The sequence below is a fragment of the Macadamia integrifolia genome, chromosome 7, assembly GCF_013358625.1.
Source record: "Macadamia integrifolia cultivar HAES 741 chromosome 7, SCU_Mint_v3, whole genome shotgun sequence".
NCBI lineage: Eukaryota > Viridiplantae > Streptophyta > Magnoliopsida > Proteales > Proteaceae > Macadamia > Macadamia integrifolia.
This window is the reverse complement of record NC_056563.1, coordinates 14063969-14084957: the sequence shown is the minus strand read 5'-3', so window position 1 is coordinate 14084957 and position 20989 is coordinate 14063969. Positions and strand designations below refer to the sequence as shown.

The 20989-nt window shown below is 37.3% G+C and overlaps 1 protein-coding gene across 1 annotated transcript; it reads left to right on the top strand.

Annotated features, from left to right (window-relative positions):
* Nucleotides 1–2246: 2246 nt before the first annotated feature.
* LOC122083684 lies at nt 2247–19457 on the top strand. Its single transcript, XM_042651556.1, has 10 exons — nt 2247–2630; nt 2715–2816; nt 8090–8170; nt 16399–16508; nt 16610–16745; nt 16826–16924; nt 18218–18323; nt 18427–18884; nt 18954–19136; nt 19254–19457. The coding sequence occupies exons 1-10, from the start codon at nt 2364–2366 to the stop codon at nt 19455–19457; spliced, it is 1746 nt and encodes a 581-aa protein (XP_042507490.1). The 5' UTR covers nt 2247–2363.
* The last annotated feature ends 1532 nt before the right edge of the window (nt 19458–20989 follow it).

The window sequence follows — 20989 nt, the reverse complement described above, 5'->3', positions numbered from 1 at the left end:
GCTATGTACCTTTATTGTCCGTACATGGCCTTATGATACATGCAAGTGCACGGCTTAGGCATGCAGACTTCACTAGGCACTAGTTCAGACTAGCCTAGCCAACCCGAGTTTAGAGTCACCCTTACTATCATGTTCCATAGGGTACCCATCTCAACTCGTTCGGGTTCAGATTCTGTACGACCAAACCGAACCAATCGGGTAAATAAATCGGGTTTAGAAAGTAGGGTATCAAACCTATACCTTCTTTTTCCTTAGCTATTCTTCCAAAACATTGAAGTCTAGCAAAGGAGAACTTTTACTAAAAAAAAAAAAGACAAGAACCCTAGGCTCTGTGGAATCACCGGAGTCACTTACCTCCATATACCTTCATCTCCCCTTTCCGTCCCTTGTTTACTTGTAGGTTGGGAATTTTCTCAACATATTCAATTTTTCTTACAAAATTTTGAAAGCTTGTGTTGCTCTTATGGACATTAATAAGGGAAGGGAGCTCCATTGCATGATTTATAGAATGAGCTTCAAAATGATGTTTTTGTAACGTATGCTTTGATATGTATTTGTATAACAAATACGGGTATAGACTTTGCTCTTTGATTGTTCGACGAAATGCCTCAAAGAGATGTTGCTACTGTTTTGAAAGATACACTTAAGCAATCGGCTTCACAGAGGTATGGGAGACAAACTTCTTCGAACGGTCGATTTCACAGAGGGTCCATTGATTCCATGAAGGCTCCAGCGATTCCAGAGAGCCTAGGGTTCTTCTCCTTTGTCTAACTTCTGCGTTTGGGTAAATGTTTGAGGAGGAGAAGATGAGTTAAACCATATGGAGAAAGTCAGGGGATTGGGGGGGTCAGAAACTAAGGAATTGTTTGACAACATTCCGTTTCTATCATTTCTGTGTTTCTTGTTCCCAGAAATGGAGAAAATAGCCTAAAAAGCGTATAATAAAGTTATTATGTTTCACCTGTTTCTAGAAACATAAATCAAATTTTATGCCTATTTACAATTCTATAAATGACTTTGACGAAAAAAGTTGGACTTGTTTCGTCGTTTCTAGAAATGAATTTGAGAGAAAAAAATGATGTTGTGCCTGATATATCTCTCAACTATTTAAACCTAAAAAGATGCAACCAAACCCTCTCTCCCTTTTGGGCATCCGATAATACTATTGGGTTTTTTAGTGGGATTATGTCTGCAAAAAACGTTTTGAGAAACAGGTTTATCAAACACCAAAAAATCCCTTTTTTTTTTCGGAAACTTGAAAAGTCGTTTCTATTGTTTCTAGATATCTAAGGCACCATTTGACAACGTTCTTTCCATTTCTGACACAGTAATGACATAAACAAACAAGATTTTTGGGTGTTTGATAAACCTATTTCTTGAAAATGGATTTTTGGGATTCGATCGTCTTTCTGCTGCTAAAGAAGGCGACCTGTGGTGGCTTTTCTTTCGCTGCTTTTGGGATTAAGGGATTTTATCGGGATTTTTACAATGGTTGTCGTCCAAAGTCGATTCTAGAAACGACGAAACATGTATGACCTGTTTTGTTAGTTGCGTTTGTAGGAATAGAAATTGATATAAATCTTGATTTATATTTTTAAAAACAAAAGAAACATAATGACTTTATCAAACGTTATTTAGGCCGTTACTCTGTTTCTGGGACCAAGAAAATGCAGAAACAACAAAAACGAAACGTTGTCAAATGACGCCAAAGGTTAAAGTGAATGATAGTTGAATCCTATTCTACGAGTGTTGCAGGACTCTCTTTAACATTTATGAATCATTGCCCAAAACATAATCAACTTAAGTATTCCAAACATAATTTCTCCACATTTACCATAGATCATGGTTTCAAGTATCAGTATCAGCAAAGAGCACTCCCCATCTGACCATTCCAGATTGGTATTTGTGTATCGTTTCAAGAGTAAAGCAATAAAAAAATGATACTTTTTAAAAAAAAGTAAGGGTAAAACTGACCGATATGCACCGATGGATCGGATCGGTATATGCCGTCCCCCAAATCCATGCCCTAGATATAATTTTATCCAAAAAAATGATATTTTTTTTTTAAGAGAAAACCTAATGACGATAGGTGATTGGATGAAAATCAGGAGAAAAGCCAAGCAATTGGACCATGACCATATAGAAATGGAAAAGAAAGAAAAGGCGGGTGATTCAATAACTCTTTTGGGTAAACGACGGTCATCGCTCATTAAATTTACTGTTACGTGTTTTGGTCGCCGACCTCGTAGAAAAAAGAAACAAAATTTCCCTTCTCTCTCTCTCTCTCTCTCTCTAAAACTCGAACAACTTCCGTTACGATAATGAATTAGAGAAAGCGGGAAAGGAATACAGAAAAAGGAAAAATGGAATCAGAGCCTGTTAACTGGGAAGCTCTGGATTCTCTGGTTATTGATTTTGCTAAATCCGAAAACTTGATCGAAGATTTAAACTCTTCTCCATCTTCCACCCCTTCTTCTCCTTCTTCTTCGTCTTATCGCTTCCGTTTGCTTATCCGTGAGATCCGAAGATCACTGGAAATCGGTGATATCGATGCTTCTATTGAGTTTCTTCGCATACATGCTCCATTCATCCTCGATGATCATCGACTTCTCTTCCGATTACACAAGCAGGTAATTTTTTTTCCGCTTATTATTAGTGACTTAATTCAACTGGAACTATTTTTTCTTAAATCGGACCTCTTTTTTCAAAACTAGAAATTTATTGAGCTTCTAAGGAAAGGGACCACACAAGATCGTGATTCTGCCATCGAGTGCTTGCGGACAGCGCTTGCTCCTTGCGCTCTTGACGCTTACCCGGTAGATATGATTCTCCCTGCAAGATATTATTTTTACTTTGTATTCATTTTGAACTTGGTCGATGTACGTATCATATTTTTTTCTTTTCTTCAGCATGAGAGAGAATTAAGGTTTAATTTTCTTCTATACCTTTGTTTTTATTAGTTTTTGACATTGTAATTGGTTTGGTCAGGCTATTCAATTTTTCTATTTTTTCAGTGTTGGCATTGTAATTGGTTTGATTTGGTTGGGTTGCTCTGTTTTAATACAATTTTTATTATTATTTTGGTTGATCAAAACATCGTTATAGGTTAGATACTCAAGATATTTATCTTTCTTTCTCTGGGTTGGTGAGGACGTTGGATATCAAATCAGAGATTTTCACCTTGTCCACATGTGTCGAGCATTCTTCAACACTTCCAGTAGAATTCATATTGAAGATGATTTTCTGGGGTTGTATATACTTGAAGAATCCCTTGTGGAGGCTCGAAGTATCATCTAGTTAATTAAGTTAAAACTTGTTCTTTATAATCTCTTCTCCCCAAACACCCCCCCTAAAAATAAAGCCAAAAGGAGAGGAAAAAGAACTGCGAACAATTCACAGACATCTAGCAGATATTCCTTTAATTGTTTTTTTAAACTCTAATGTATGGTTGTGCAAGTTTATTCTCATGGTTAGTCAAATGCTAAAAAATGTTTCACATAGATATTTCTATTAATAAGTTTGGTACCATAGTTCCAATTATTTCTCTAATTGGATCATTGGCTAAAGCAAAATTTTGTAACCCATTTGGGCATCCCATTAGTAAAATGGTCGGGGCGGCTTTATCAGATTTTGATATTATTGATCAATTTGGGCAGACATATGCAAACATATTTCTCATTGTCACAACGGATCATAAAAAGAGTGTTTGTTTCAAATAAAGTGTATACTTCAACTTTCTTGTGCAAGAATTTTGGCTTGTCAACAAAGAAGTATTGTATACGCTTTTTTGGAATGATTGGGTTTGAAATTATTAGATGAATTCTTTATGGAGGAAGAAGTTATTTCTTTGATCTTCCCAAGAGCATCTTCTCCTTTGCGGAGGTTATATAGAGGATGGATTTTTTTTTGATACTAATAAAATAAATAAGAAAAATAAGGACTACACAGTATTGCAGTATTTATACAGCACAATATCATCATCAATCAGGCATTTCCTAGTCATTGCCTCATAGGCAATATTTTTAACCAAAAAAACCAAGTTGTGGTTAGCCTTTAAACAAAAAGTTGGGTTAAACAAAAAATGCTCCGTGTCCATACGGAGAGGTATAATAATCCATGACCAAAAAACTTTATGTTTGCCTTCCATTAACCGTTGGAGTTCTTCATCATCGCTCCAAATATCATCCACCTCCCATCCCTTCTCTCTTGGATTTTTATCATCCCGTGTAGAAATCCCCTCGCTGCCGCCTCACCACATTTTCCTGTCATCAAATAATTAGCATGAAGTAAGATACATCTTCCTTTAGTTATTAGAGCATATGCCCATCCAGAGATGCTTTTGGTTAGGTCTAAAATCCCTGTAATAATAAGGACCTTCTTTTGAAAAGAGGGGAGTGTTGGAAAAGTAACAGATTCGAGAGTAGGGACAGTCATCTGTGATGCAGCAGAATTATCAGGTAATCAATTAGTAATCTACTCTTCTTCCTGTTTTAGAATCGTCTGTGGATTTGGTTTTTCAAGTCCAAAAATGACTTGGTTTCTATGTTTCTAGATAAAGTAGAAAGTGATATGAAGATGAAGAAAAGGAAATCCAGTTTATTTCTAGGTATATTATTAGAGTTAAAGAAATACATAATTAAATTAGTAAAAGAGGGAAAATGAAGTAGATCAGGTTTGAGTCTCAATGGGCTAGCAGCCCAAATTCTTCTTGAAAATTCGCAACCAAGGAAGACATGCCAAGTGGTCTTTTGATGATTGTGGCAAAACCCACAGATAGGTTCAATATCCACCCACTTTTGCAGAATGTCTTTTGTGGGGGTTCCTTCATGGGAAATTAGCCAAAAGAAGAGCTTAAATTTGCGGTGGATATCGAGTTTCCAAAAATAGTGCCACCATTGTGAACAAAGAGATGAGGAAGAACTCCTGTTTGAGCATCCATTAAAGTTAGTTAGCGAATTAGATTTAAGAAATTTGGCAGCTAATTGAGTTGTGAGAGACCCCTCCGTTGAAAGATGGGACCACCATGATGCACCATCGATCAGGTTCGAGGGATATGAGGATCAAGAGAATAGAATTAGTTAATGACAAGGTTAGCAATGAATTCAAAAGACCAATATTCCACTGATTCCCTATAATGAAATCACTAACTTTATCAAACAATTGGGGGGGGGGGGGGTAGCAGCAAATGAACTAGTATCCAAAAGGAACTTGAGTTTTTGGTGCGATTGCTTTGGAGTTGAGATGGTTGTATTTTACTAAAATAGTTTCATTGGCTTGTGAGATATTATAAATACTAATAAATTAGATCATCATTATCTAAACATTGTAGTGATGGCGGACCTTAGTGCAACGGTAAGGTTGCTCCATTGCGACCTAGTGGTCGTGGGTTCAAGTTGAGAAACAGCCTCTCCACGAAATGGGGGCCAGTCTGTGTAAATTATGATCCTCCCCAAACCCCACAATGGTGGGAGCCTCGTGCACTATGTATGCCCTTTTTAAATCTAAACAGTATAGAATAGGATATCTGAAATAGATTAATTTAGTAGATTGTATCTCCTGCGTATACCCTTAAAGATTCATCATAAACATAAATAATAAAAACAAAGAATATTGATTATATCAAAACTCAGGTCACAAATAATTGTTGTCATGGGTAGACACTATTACTGACGTGATAACTTCTGTACAAAATGCTGAGATGAATAAAAAGGAACAGTTCAAATAGGATCCACTAATATCACTGAAATCGTAGGACTGGTTAGCCCATGTAGGGCTTTCTTGGTACTTCAGTCAGCATCCTTGAGATCTGTGTCTAGTGGCTACTGACATTTCAAGTATAATTTAGTAATAAAAGAATGGGAACCACAAAGAGGCAAAGTACAAAAACTTCAACAATTTCAAATGACAAAAGCAAAATTATATGATCCCACGCATCTTGGCCATATACAATATATAAAATTACACTTATACCAAAATGTATGTATAACCATTCTCCATTTCCTCAGTTGAACCTCCCATGCTTATACATCCTGATTTCTGCCACCATTTTAATTTCAATGAGCTAGTACAATCCATGAAAGCTTCTGTAGGGGAACATAGACTAGCACACTCTACTTTGAATTTTTCAAATTAATTATAGGACCAGATCTCAGGCACATAGAATGACAGCCTGGCTGACACTATTTCCCTTATTCATGATGAGGGGCACACGACTTTATTCCTTCACCTTTAATCAGATATAAAGGTTCACTGACAGTGATGCTGGTGTAGAATTCCAGACCACCCTATATAGATGCGGATAATACTTGCCATTAGATCCGTTGAAAGTTAGTTTTCTTGGTAGAAGGCATATAGATGAGTCACAAGGAGATGAAGTGTGACACATGGTATTCATTATAGGGTTCTTGCTAGCCTGACAAAACAGACTGTTTGGCAAACAGACTGTCCTATCTGAAAGTAGCACATGGGATCCCAGGCATTGGAAACCCCGTAAGTTTTTATTATTATTTATTTATTTATTTATTTATTTTTATTGGGGGGGTTGGTTTAAAAATAAATAAAATTCTCTCTGATATGAGATTGGACAGTGAGGTCACAGAAGCTGTGAGATTAGCATTTTCATTTATTAAGAAAAGGGTTATTATAAATGATTAGGATCTTACTTTGCAAGGCCAGTGCTGGATCTGTTAATATTTTGAAGTCATGATAATGCAATTTAGATGCTTCGATGGTTGTAGCTTACTTGCAGAGCTAACATTTATAAAGGCATAGTCAATAATTGTTCATTTCTTGACTGATAAAGAAGGGTCTGTCTGAATGGCACCTACTGAATTTGTAATTTAATGTACAGTGCCCCTATTTTATAGTATGATTGTAGCTGAATATAGGGGTGCATATGCCATTTTAATTTCAAAATCTGTACTGCCAACGTAAGCATAAAGAGTCATTGTCAATGGTAGTAGTGTAAATCCCCAACACTGTTTCTTCTCTCTTCCTTGCTTCCTTTTTTTTTTTTTTTCCCCCTTTCACTTTTCAATTCATTTCACTGTTTCAATCTTGGTGGCTGTTTTTCCCACAGCTGCAACAGCTGTCCAAACCTGACTATGCCATTTACAATGATTTATAAATCAAACTCCAACTACTCTCTCTCTCTCTCTCTCTCAGTTTCTCTTTCTCATTTACTGCTCCTCTGCAATGATAGATTCTGGAGTTTATTATGATATTCTGAAACCACTAATGAGAATGGAAAACCACCTCTGGTTCCACAGATGTTTGTCTGTCACTATTGTTCACAGATGTTTCACACATCACAAGCTCTTGGCGATTACAAACCATGAGTTTGGTGAGCGTTTGACCCCTTTTTCACCAGAGTCCATGATCAGAGTAAAAATGAAGCGGGAGCGAGATCGTCAGGAGTGAGACATTAAATAAAAATCAATGGGGGTGAGATTGATCTATAGCTAAAATTGGGGTTTGTCAGAGTTTTGTAGAGAAAAAATAGGAGTGTATGAGAGCTTTGTGGAGAAAAAGTAGGGTGAAGAGAGACACTACTTGTATTGCATTGCATTGCAGGTTGAGGAGGAAGAGGATGACTTCCATCTTAGTGGGTCCCATTAAAATACAAAGTCTATTCGATCCTTTAATCATTGAAATGGTTAAAGATTGGAAAATTTTTTTTTATACCTGAAAGTACATCTCTATCTTAACTTTAATCAATAATGATCAATCTTGTCTTTTTCATTATGGGCATTGTAGGCAATTGAAAATAGGTTACAGACAGTACTGTAACCTATCTAGGTGACAACCAGATTTTCCCGATAAAGACATTCTATTTTGGGACATTTTAAGTTTTCCTTTTACTATTTATCTTTGAGATAAAGTGGGAAAGTTCTGTTTTCTCCTTGTTTTCTTTGGATCTGTTGCGTATCTGGAATTAATCATCTTGTGATTTTGCAATACAATTATGATATTAATGGATAGCTTTATAACAGTAAAAGATATCCTAAACCATGTTGAGTCATTTTTTTTCATTTCATCCGCTTCTGCTTTTTTCTAATGGATTTTGACTCCATTTGTCTTTGTGTTTAAGGAAGCATATGAGGAGTTTAAACATGTTCTTCTTGCATTAATATTTGACAAAGATGATCAGACCTCTCCTGTGGCTCATGAGGTATGTGGTTGTTATTATTTTTTGATAGAAAAGAGCTTTATGGAATTAATATTATGTGTTTTAGTACACGTCCTTGCAGAACAGTAGTCATTTGTTGACTGAGTGATTTGGGTCTCATCATGGAACATAGGGACTTTTTTGTAAATTTGTACTTACATAAATACAATAGCTGAAAATAGTTGGAATATGAGTACCAAGGATAGAGCAGATATTATACAAAGGAAGCGTTTCTATACCTCCTTTGAACCATATTTAGTACTGATGTCTAACGGGAAGGACCTTTTGTGAGCTAAGACTTATGTAACATTATTTATAAAGATTTATGTAATGGATGTAAGAGGAGGAGAGGCCAGTGACCTGGTTGAAATAAAACTGTTATACATTAAGAATTTCAATATTAAACACGACGTGGTTGCTTCCACCATCTGCATGTATACCTGGGTTGTGCTCATTTATCAGTATTGATCATGAAAAATTTTAAATACATATTTACAGATTGAATATAGAGGTAACACAATTTTATGTCCTTCATGAAGTTATATAGCAACTTGGATCCGCTTCCTTGAAAGTTAGATTCAGTTCTTAATGTTGTTCAGTCGTTCACAGCTGAACTGTAATATTTCAAGTATAGCAATTTCAACATAAGTGATTTTGACTAATATTGTAAATTCGTTATGCCTTCAGTCAAATTGTATCAGAACTGTGAAATAATTTTGATTAGAGCCCCTTGAGAAACCATAAACATAGTGGCAACTGGAAAAATCACTGAATTATGTCTATTTGAAATCTTTGAGGTTGGAACTTGACAATGGTCTGAATACTTTGTAGTAACGACAATGGATAAACATTTGACATCAGGTTAAATATTAACTTAAAAGTGTCACTCAACCTCTTTGAAATTACAAAATTTTGCACCCGTGTATTAATACAAATTATATTTGCTCAACTATCAAGAACATTTGCAGTTTAAAGAGGTGGAGTCTTCAAGTAATTTCAGTTCTACTTGATTAGCAGTAAACCAATGCTCTTAACTGATTCTCTAATTCAATTTGATAATTTCTAATATTTGTTCATGTCGTTGTTCATAATACTGATCTAGGTCAAATGTTGAAACATAGATTCTCGGTGTTCAACTAATTTTTGGAACTTAGGATGCATATCATTCAGTCTGCTCCCTAGGTTAATACTTCCTTTAGAATTAGAAGTGAATGTATTCAGAGGAAACTAAGGGTGTAGCTTCACTAGACAACAAGCTGGGTGAAAGTTGACTTAGATTGTTCTCTCGTGTGCAGTGAAGACAAATGACAGAAACATTGAGGAGCGATGTGGTGCAGGTTGAACTGTTGAAGGTGTAAATGGATGAGGGAAGGCATATTGTTGATCTTATTATGTTGAGAGCAGCCAAGGTGTGATGCAGTTCATATTGTTCAATTGGGATCCAGAAGACTTAATTTTGGGCCATGGATGGGTTCTATAAGCCTTGGGCCTTTTATTTTTGGGTTTATTGATGTCTAATGAGTCTATTTTATAAGCCTATATTTGGGGTTTCAATTCTACACAGAAGAATAAGTATATGAATAAGATTATGTGAGTCCCATCTGCTGTTAAGTAAGTTTGGTCTGAAAAGAGCCTTTTTTTAGTTAAGTCTTTGGTCAGTTTAAATTAGTTTTTTAGATAACTTGAAGGAACAGTTGTTTAGGAGACTTTTTTTTTTTTTTTTCACATTGAATACTCTACCCCACTGTTAGTGGTGGTTTTTGGTAATGGAATTATGAGTTTTGGTGCTATGTTACTCTGTCTGCTCGTGTATGACTAGTGAGCAGTCTCTCTTTTTCTCTCTCCTCAATATTTCTCTTCTCCTTTTATCTTTCTTTCTCATTCATACTTGTTCTTATCTTCTCTCTTTCTACTCTGCATCTGATCGGGGTTTTTTCTCTGATGTGATCCTCCTTATTTCCTCTTCTCTTCTCCTATTTCTGTTACTGTTTCTTTAAATCATCTTGTTCCAACACCAAGGGCAACCCCTGTTTTTGGATCAGTTTTGGCTTGCTCCTGAAGATTTCTTTGTTATTATAAATCAGTTTCATCCTAAAATTGATGTTTCAGTTTCTGGTGATGATCTCTCTTGAATTTTGAAATTTGTTTCTAGCTTTCTGAACTCTGAGTTATATATCTGGAATACATGCTTTATTTTTGGTTCAATTTTCTGTTTGTTAGATTTGGTCATCTTCCTTGTTCCAGTTTTGTTTCATCCAATATTTGTCCCTGTTCGGTCCTATTAATTCTACATAGAACCTGGTATAGTTGTAGTTCTTTTTAGTTTATTTTCTAGAATCCTGAATTGCATTAATTGGTATGAGAGCCAAACCTACGCCAGACCCTATGGATAGGTTATCAATCAATCATGTGATTAATTTGGTGGAAGGTTTGCAAAATTACTTGGCAAAGAGTACGAAACAGCTTTAAGAAGTGATACGACAAGTCGATGAAAAGTATCCCAAGAGAATATGGGAAATTGAAGAAGAATTTCAACCAATCCTGCAGGAGCTGCAAGAAGATCAATGTTTGACATATTCAATGATCTTCAATAGATGGTCACAACTCACAACAATGCATATTGTACCGTATCTGCCGATATGTATCAGTGTCGACCTTTACCGGTATGATACTACCGATATGATACGTGGAAATTTTAAAATCCTTTTGTATTGATATGTATAGTACGATACATACCGATACTCTATGAAAATTGTAAAATATAGAATTCTTTATCAGAAAATTTACATTTCACCTTGATTTTTAATTTTTCATATAGTATCAGTACCGATAAGGTTTCTCTCTAACTAAAGTGGAAATCAAGGTTGGGAAAAAGGATTTTACACCCATAAACAACTACAAACCTTGGATTCTTAGTGCAATACTCTCCATTTTAGTGTTTATGCATAATACATGTTATATATAGCTTTTTTTAATTGTTTTTTTTTATGCAAAAGTATAAAAAAGTGTTTCCTATCCATTTATGTGTGTATCTTTTGCATATCTTAGCGTGTCTTTGATACAATACGATACCCTCTGGTGCATATCTTAATTTTGGTCGACCGATACCGATACTTTAATCCTTGGTCACAACTGAGATTGAAGCAAGTGAATTGATTGACTATTTGATTGAAGATGTGGAGCCCCAAAAAAGATTTCTGTTGGAGAGATAACACTTGGCTTTGTTTGTAAGGAGATAAAAAACAGTTGAGTCAATACTTCCTCCACAAATCGTGGACATTTGGAAGTTGATTGTTGCTTATTTTGTTTGTGTGAAGCGTTGATTATGATGTGAAGATCACCCCCACTTTGAAACTCGAGGACACATTTTGCCAACATTGGGGGAATTGATGCAATTTATATTGTTTAATTGGGCCTTAGAAGACTTAATTTTGGCCCATGGATGGGTTCTATGGGCCTTGTGTTTTTTAGTTTTGGGTTATTGATGTAATAAGAATTTTTTATAATCCCATATTTGTGGTGTGATTCTGCACACAGGATTAAGTATATGGATTTGGTTTTGTGGGTCCCATATGCTGGTAAGTTAGTTAGTTTAGCCTAGAAAGAGTCCTTTTTAGTTACATATTTGGTCAGTTTAAGTTAGTTCTTGTTTAGGCAACTTGAAGGGATAGGTGGGATTATATTTTGGACATCATGCTCAAGATGTCCTCCTCTCTGCCTTTGTCAACTGAAACTACCACTTCATCTCTTGTGCCCTCTTCTCAGTGCTCATCAATGTAGTCCTACTGGCACTGCTTCTTCTGTTGGACCTCATTAGGATTAGGAGCTTGAATGGTACCTATAATGTACCTTAGCTTCCCCCTACTCTGCAACGAAAGCTTCACAGAGTGAACCTAGTCCAAATAGTTGGTGTTGTCCAACTTTACAATAGAAATATGAGTATTCGGATTCTCAAAAGCCTTCGTAGTAAGATGAGCACTACTCGATGCACTAGCTGAAACTTCTCCAAGTCCACTGTCTTTAGACATATTGAAGAAGCACACACACAAATTGGGGAGTACACACACTACCCAAATCCAATATCACAATACTCAAGAAGAAAAACAAGCAAGGAAGGAAGAAAATTCCACCTCAAACACACTCTTCAAAGCATAACATCACTTCACAATATCTCAAATAATTCAAGCCATACATGCATAAACCCAAGATAGCACAAGAAAAATATCAGAACCATCGATTTTCAGGCAAGAAAACAGGGGAACAGTGTTGGGGGTACCTTAAAAATTGGGAAGAGGAGTGTTGTGGCTCAACACCTCTTGTCTTCAAGAACTGAGACCATAGGGGTTTGAAAGAGGAGCCTAGGGCGACACAAAGGTGGCCTATCCCAGCCTCAATACCGGCTGGATGTGAGAGCTGCTCCAGACCAGGGCTGGCGGAAATTGTCAAAAAGCTGTCCTCCCTTTTGAGTTTCAAACTCCATTTTCTTCACATGAGGCCTCCTCTCGCTGATTCTATGATCTTCGTCCAATGTTATCTCAAGAAAATCTTTGAGTTTTTCACATAGTACTCTCTTCCTTTGTAACACCTTTGTAACCTAGGGTTCCAAAGAGAGGAAAATGAGAACTAGGAGTAGATAACAAGACTCTCAAACCTGAGCCTGAAGCTCTAATACCAAGTTGGAATCTAAAGGTTGTGAGAGAACAAGGGAGCAACTGAGGAAGAGAAGAGGAGGAAGAAGAAGAGAAGAAGAAGAGGAGAGAAGAGAAGAGGAAGTAGTAGAATCTTGTGTGTGAAAATCATTTCTCTCTCATATATATTGCTTTACTAATGTATTATGAGAAATTACATACACCTCCCTAGGGAGGTAAAAAGGGGAAGAGAAGAATTACAATAAAAGGAAACAAGTAGAATAACTAGTTCCCAAACTACCCTCAGTACACATCTCTAATAGAATCAGTTTGTGGGTTGTTACTCGACTGGTGCCTTCATAGGGAGCCACAGTAAAATGCAGCCTGAGCCGCATTAAAATGCCGCCTCTTTGAGATCTCGGTGCGACTGCCTTGCCATAAGAGCATTGAGACTGTCACCGGTCACTCTCCAAGATTTTGCAAAGTTTGTGCCAAGAACGGCACGAATCGCCTTTCTATTCTGGCGTTATATAAGGAAAAGCTGAGGATCTTAACCAGTTATGGCAGCTGCAGCAGACTTTCATAGCAGATCCTTCTTCCTTTTATGGACCCTGTTTCAGACCTGACCCGTTTTTTAGGCACCTTTCTATACTTCGGGGGCTAACAAAGCTGATACAAGATTCGTGTGGCAAACCACTGGTGGTTGCAATAATTCTTCGTTGAGTTGAGTTGAATGCTTATCCAGAGTTTGTTCAGTGAGGCTCAGTTATTGTGTTGGGCATTGTTTACTTCTTGCAGTAGCTGCTCTTGTAGGCTCTGAAATTTGCAGAGAGTATTGGCTCTTCGTATTATCATTTACATATTTGCTCAGTTGAAGTGTTGAAGATGCTGGCATGGTGACTGAACACAGAATCTTTTTGTGGGCAGAGAGGGCAGATGGGATTCGATGTTATGGAGAATACTTATCAAATGCAGATATGGTATAAGCAACAACCATTGCATCTCAAGAAGAGTCAGTTCAACTGTAAGGAATTATATGGTGCCCGGATTGCCTCATGATGAGTCACCTATGAAATTGAGAATGGTAGAAGGATCAGGGTTTGGGGATACAACTAGATTGACATTGGTCCTCATTATGAGTAAGCCAACCTTTACGAGCTAGGGCTCAATGACTAATGTTCTAATTAGCCAGTACTCTTGAATCGTAATGGGCCAGTTGGAACCTGTAGGAATGTTGGAGGATTGGGAGTATGATTACCATCATCTCGTTAATCAATTAAGGCTCCTAATGGTTTGATGGAGGTTCCAGAATTGGGGACGTAAGTGCCAGAACCAAATTATTGAGTGAAACCCTACGATAAAAGCTTTGTTTAGGTAACCTTTTGGCCAGATCCATCCCACCAAGTGATGCAGATCTGAAGGTCTACTCAAGAAGGAATAAGAGGGTCGACCCTAGTGGCTGATTGGGTCGACCAGGGCTGCTTCTAATGGCCCATGGCTTGGGCTATGATGGGGATATTAGTTACTTATTTAGTTTCTATTTTTCCGTCTTACATTAGTTTCTAATTTCTGTTCTAAGTTATTTTCTAATTTCACTAGATTACAATTTTCCAGTTTTAGTAACTACATGTTGGTAGTTTATTCAGTCAATATTTAGAAGCTTTGAGTTTCTATTCTTTGTAATCTTATACCCCATCATTATAAATAAAGAAGGGCACCATATAAGGCCCACGATTTTTATGAACAAAAAATATGCTGCTGTCCCTGCTTCTCCCTATGAGGTTACTTTGTGTTTGATCAAAGTGTGGGTTGGTGTGTGATCTGACGACTCCTTGCGGCGTGAAGTCCGGGAGGTTTTCTTCAAGCCCTATTATTCTCTTTAAGTTCTTCTCTATTCTCAAGGATTAATACTGCTGCAACCAGGTATGTTCCATTCTGTTTCTGCCCAGAAATTTTCTGCAAAACAGAGCAATTGGACCTGCTGGAAGAACCAGATCTGGTTGTCGGATTGGCCCAGTTTTTTGGTCGAGTGTTCCCTCTTTCCAAGTAGGGTTCGACCCAATTTTTGGCTGGTTCTGTCCAGTCAGTTGTGAGTTATTAAAAATCACTGAATCCTTGTCTTTTAGTGACCTGCTGTGTCCAGAATTGAGATCGATTGCTTTGACTGATTATATACTATTGTTTTACGATTTTGGATCACTATTACTACTGATTTGAACATCTATGAATAATCTGAAGTTCCTGGTTTTGTCAATTTAATTACTGCTGTTCTGTCCTAGCCGATACTGGTGTCCTGAATTCGATTATCAGCTGAAATTATTATTGTCCTGCCGGTTGTTATTGTTGGTGTGTTTGGGTATCAGGTTGTTCTTTGGTTTAATTTTCCTGAAGTTTTGGGTCTGGTTTGACTTGTCAAATCTAGTCCTACATTACCAAGGGTAGAAACATTTGCTTGAGTTATTGATGAGCACTAACACCAACCTTCTTGAGTAATGACATATCTGAGAAGCATTAAAGTGTAGCTATGAATAGAAGAGAGGATAAATGTAGCACATCCTTCTCCTCTGTTGTGAAGTAGCAGGGTTATAGTGCTTTTTGTGGGGGGTTTTTGGATCCCAGCAACCAGTGTATATATACTCTTTCCAAGCTACTGAAGATCCCAAAACCACATGGGAGATAATACCATGCGAAATGGAGCCATTTGCAATCTTATGGAGGGTTTGGACAAGAGGTTGACAGAGTGATGATTCACTGCAATACAAAATACCGGTAAACTTTAATGGATAAAAACAGAGGAAGAAAGGAAGGAGAAAAGGAAACAATATAAGTTCAGCAATCAGCACTTGTTGTGAGGTTATGATACATCATTTGTCAGTCATCCATAAATTATTAAAAGAACCATCCCCCCCCCCCTCTCCCACCAACACTTTTCTTTTCAAGTGGTGTGCCTTATCATCACTGATATCTCTGAAGTTTGTTTTGACTAGTTGGTGTCTGGTGCCAAGTGATTAGCCTTTCCCTTTGTATTGTGGTTTCGCAGCTAGGGATTTCACCTCTTAATATGTGCATCAGTTTGTTTTTTATTTTTTATTTTTGTATCACTTTCTGCTTGGGTATGTGTTGAGGGAAGAAGTTCCCACCACGCCCATACCCAATAGCCTTACAACACCACCTTGTACATTCTGCCACATTGATTGATGATTTGGTAAGTTGGTTTTTAGATATGGGGATGCTTGGATGTCACTTATAGAAAATTTGATGATGACATGTATGTCAACTAAATTTGGACCATAAATGAACTGCCATGTGGTAGTTATTGAGAGTGTATAGTGGTGTGGCGAGCCCCTGCTCCTACTAGTTAAAAGACAGAGAAGGATGTGGTTTAACGAGATGTCTTTGTTTCCTCCTTTGCATTTGTAATATCTCTGTGTTGCAAATTATCCTCAAAAAGTTAATTAAAAAGATGTCATTTCACTTCTTATGAGGACAGTGTGGGTCTGTAATTATCATAAGCTTATATAGTCATGGTTATGAATAACATGATTTAAGAATTTCAGCACCAGTTATAAGACAAATTGTATTACTTCTTATTTTTTGGTTCAGTGGTCTATACGGAGGAGGGTTGATCTCGCGGGATTGCTATCCTCTGTTTTAAGAGCAAATCTGCAAGCTTATGACCCGATCTTTTCTATGACCTTGAGATACTTGATAAGGTTCTTCGTTAACTCTAGTTTCCCATTTTTCTCAAACTTGCTAACCATTTATATACTTTTTGTATAATGGAATCTTAGATTGTTTCTTTAATATTGTGCAGCGTACACAAAGGATTTTGCTTTAATCAGGGAATTTCATCACCAATTTCAGATCTTACAGAGAGGTTGCTCCTCGAGGAACGTGACCTCCCTGTAACATCACAGGAGAGCCTGCATGAGGCACCTCCTTTTGACGAGGTCCGGACTCAATTGCCAATCTATTTTTTGGGTAGTTATTGAGATTTTACATCATTTCATTCCTTTGATTTCAAATTTAGGTTGATATACAAGCCCTTGCACATGCTGTGGAGCTTACAAGACAAGGTGCAGTTGATAGCTTGCGCTTTGCTAAAGGCGATTTGTATCAGGCATTTCAGGTTATATCTCATTTTTTTCCTGCTGAGTGCAGTCCTTAACTTTCTCTTCCTCCCAAAAGTTTTGGGCACTTTCTATGCTTCTTATCAGGTTATTGGTTTCCATAAGGGTTTAAGTTTAAAATGGAGCTTATATATATTTTAGTTTCATTATACTACAATGTTACATTTGTCTTTTAATGAAGTTGGAGTACCTGGATGATTTGTTACTGATGTAGCTTGGAGGTTTCCTCTCCCCCACCCACCTCTCTTATGGATGAATTTGGAATTTACTAATTTAAGGAGATTGGTAGTCCATTTTGGTTTTTGATCCATCATAGGCTTGTTAAGGCTTATTGAAGTTTCTAGTCAATATGAGATTGTTTTTTAAGGAATGAAATAGAAAATACAAGGATTTTCGTTAGGAATTCAAATATCTTGGGCTTGATATCTCTGCTTATTTAATTTGATAAAAAGCAGGCGGTTCCATTTTTTCCCTTCAGGATAAGGTTTCAAGTATTGTCCATTTCTGTTCTGATAAGACAATCTGGATCAGGTTTTCCAGATCAGGATCATCCGTGTCTAAGACTCACCCACAAATGGTTGTCTATTTCTGTCAAGTGGATCCAGCTAATACGATCCCAGTCCAATTGGAGTCGGTTGGGGATGCTCTAATCACCGATCCTGATCCTTTAGACCTTGCTTGAGGATCGTCCCAACAAGGGTGTTCAGAAGTTGTGGGACAGTAAAGGGTTTTCAGAAGTTTGGGTATTCTTTTCTTGAATTGTTACAATGGACACAGCTACTTTAATCTGAGAAACAGCAACCTTATCAAAGGTTGTACCTAGTGTATGAGGCTTCCACCAGTGCGGGGTCTAGGGAGGGTTATAATGTCTCCAGCCTTACCCCCACTTCAAGGAGAGGCTGTTTCCTGACTCGACCACTTGGATGCAATGGAGCAAACTTACCATTGCGCCAAAGTCTGCCCACTAAACAGCGACCTTATATGCATATTAATTTTCATGCAATGCGTATTTGTTTACATGCTGTGTTTTATGTTGCTGCCATGCCTTCTTTGGTGGTGACTTCAACTTGTCTCATAGTGTCATGACTCCTGTTTGAATTGAGTATATGTACATGCTATTATTAATCATTCATAACTATAACCCTATGATGATGTGATTTCCCATCTTTGACTTATTATTTTTAAAATGCATATTCTATGGGAATAGTGTTTATAATTTGCACTGTCTATAGAGTTATTTCTCTTACCTATGTGTATTTTTCCCCCTTTTGTTGGTTGGTATTTTCCCACAGAATGATTTGTGCCGGATGAAACTGGATGCTGCAATGCTTGATGAACTTGTTCATGAGTACTGTCTCTATAGAGGGATTGTGGACAGTGGTCTCGCATTACCATCTGGTGATATTTTTGTGTCGCAGTTGCCCCTTTTACTATTCAATTTCCCTTCTATCTGCAAGTGAATATTATTTGTTCTTATGGAGTTATACTCTGATTTTTCCAGATTCAGATATGCAAACCTCAGGTAAATCCCAAAAGTTGTGTCAACCAGATCCAGGGTGTGACTCCCCACAGGATTGTGTTTCAGTCAACATGGATTATCAAATCGGTAGTCAGTCTGATGCTGAAACATTCGTTGTCAAGTCTGAAATGGTTGATTCTCAAGAAGTCAATGCTAGTGCTATGAGGACGGATGGGGCTGATATTGTGATGCGATGTACGGACGAGGCAATAGGTAATCGCGAAGACTGCAGCACTAGTGGGACACATCAGTCCAAAGTAAGTAGAGGGTTTCAAAGGAGTAGAAGTTATGCAACTGGAGAAAGGAGCGGACGCAAGAGATGGAGAGGGAGAGTTGAAAAGCTCGAAATTATTTCTGATGATCCTTCTATTGGAAGCAGTAACCAGATGCTTTACACATTAGCTCATAATGCCAACATAAGGGTATTGGAAGAACAGCAGGTGTCTGACTTGTAAGTTTATGCTTATAATTTTCTCATTTTGTTTGTTGACAAATTTCTTGTTCTGTAGGCTTCCCTAAAACATTCTGCACTTGAGCTTTACGGCAAGAGAAAGGATCATAAATATGAGACTGTGCTGGACATAAAGGAATTAGCTAGTAAAGGAATGGCTGCTGAGGTTGTGGAAGAAGTAAATGCGTTTGACCCACATTTTTTTGCACAAAATCCTCTTCTTTTATTCCAACTTAAGCAGGTAATCATTGTTGAAAAATGCAGGACTTAAGAAAATGACAAAATGGAAATTATATATCTATTAGAATTGATAGACCAGAGAATGAATTTGCCACACTAAACTTTGTGCCTTGAACAGGTTGAATTTCTTAAACTGGTCAAGAGTGGTGAGCATTCTAATGCACTTAAGGTTGCCAGCTCTTATTTGGGGCCTTTGGCAGCGAATGACCGAACTTTGCTGAAGCCTTTGAAGGAGACACTATTGGCTTTGCTTAAACCTAATGAAGATGCTCTAGCAAAAGACGTACCCTTGTCTGTTCTTACAACGTCACTCCAGGTATAAATACTCGTTGATGAGTTGAGTTTTAACTATTTGCATATTGTTCTGTTCAACTGTTACCCTATTTATCCAGATCAGCCTTTTTTCGATGATATTCATTTAGGCTATGCCTATATTGTTAAGAAATGACCCTTTTTTTTGGAATATTGATATCATATGTATGTCTTTAGAATGTCTGGCCTGTTGAAATATTATGTATGATGTATCTGGTAACATTCCAACTTTAATGTTTTCAGTGGCTTTTATGTGATCTACTTCTTCCTGACAATTGATGAAATAGTTAGCAAGTTCCTAGTAACATGTACAAACAACTGCAAAAACATTGAAATATCAGATGAGATTGTATTCTTATCGTGGTCCATGCTGAACAACTGGCAAAAATTAAATCTCTTTTGTCTATCTCAATTGTTTCGCTGATGTTACTGTCCTATCCCTATAGACTTTCAGTTTTGATATCATAGTTGTTTCGGCGTCTAGGAGACCGAAGGCATTGGAGGAGGGCCTAGACACAAGATTACACCAACAAGATGCACCTAGGCTATCAAGGCAACCATAGTTGTCAAGGAGTCTGGATGCCAAACCGATGCCTTGACAACCATGTTTGGTACTGTAATCATTTCTTGATGCCTCCCATTCATCTTTCAAAAAATTCCAATTCAGCAAGTCTCTCACACTCAGGAGTAATATGTCACGGTAGGGTGGAGGATGTTATTTTTTTTTTTGACAAGAGGTGTATATGTGATTCTTTAAGATAAAGAGGTTTGGTTCCTGGTGTATTTTAGTTGTCCAGTTTAGGTATTCATGTGCTGCGTCGGCTATATGGATCCTTGCCCTCCAATCAGCTCTATTTGAGGTCATACTTGATAGGCCTAATCTATGCATGTCTTTCCTCACTTCTCCCAGAGTTATTTTAGGTCTGCCCCTAAGTCGTTTAGCTCATTCTATCCGAATCTATTCACTCCTTCATACTGGAGCATCTAAAGGCCTTTGTTGAACATGGCCATGCCACCTAAAACAACTTTCTTATTGCTTATCATGTATCGTAGCTACTCCCAAATCAACTCTAATTTTATCATTCCTTGCTTTATTTTTCCTAGTTTTGCTACACACCCATCTCAGCATCCTCATATCAGCTACACAAAGTTTATCTATATGATGCTTCTTAACTGCCCAACATTCTACACCATACATCATAGTCAGTCGTATGATTTTCCTATAAAATTTTATTTTAAGTTTTAAATGAATACGTCTATCACACAATACTCCAGACGCACCTCTCCACTTCATCCACCCTATTTTTATTATTTGTGAAATATCATCCTCAATATCACCTTCTTCATTTATGATTGAGCCCAGATCCCTAAAACAATTACTTTGTGGAACCTACCTCTCATCAATTTTCACCACCTCATTACCCTCCTGTGTAACTAAAGTAACACACCATATACTCCATCTTCATTTTACTTTTCTTAAAACCTTTCTGATTCTAGGGTTAATCTCCATAACTCCAACTTGGCGTTAATCTCTACTTTTGC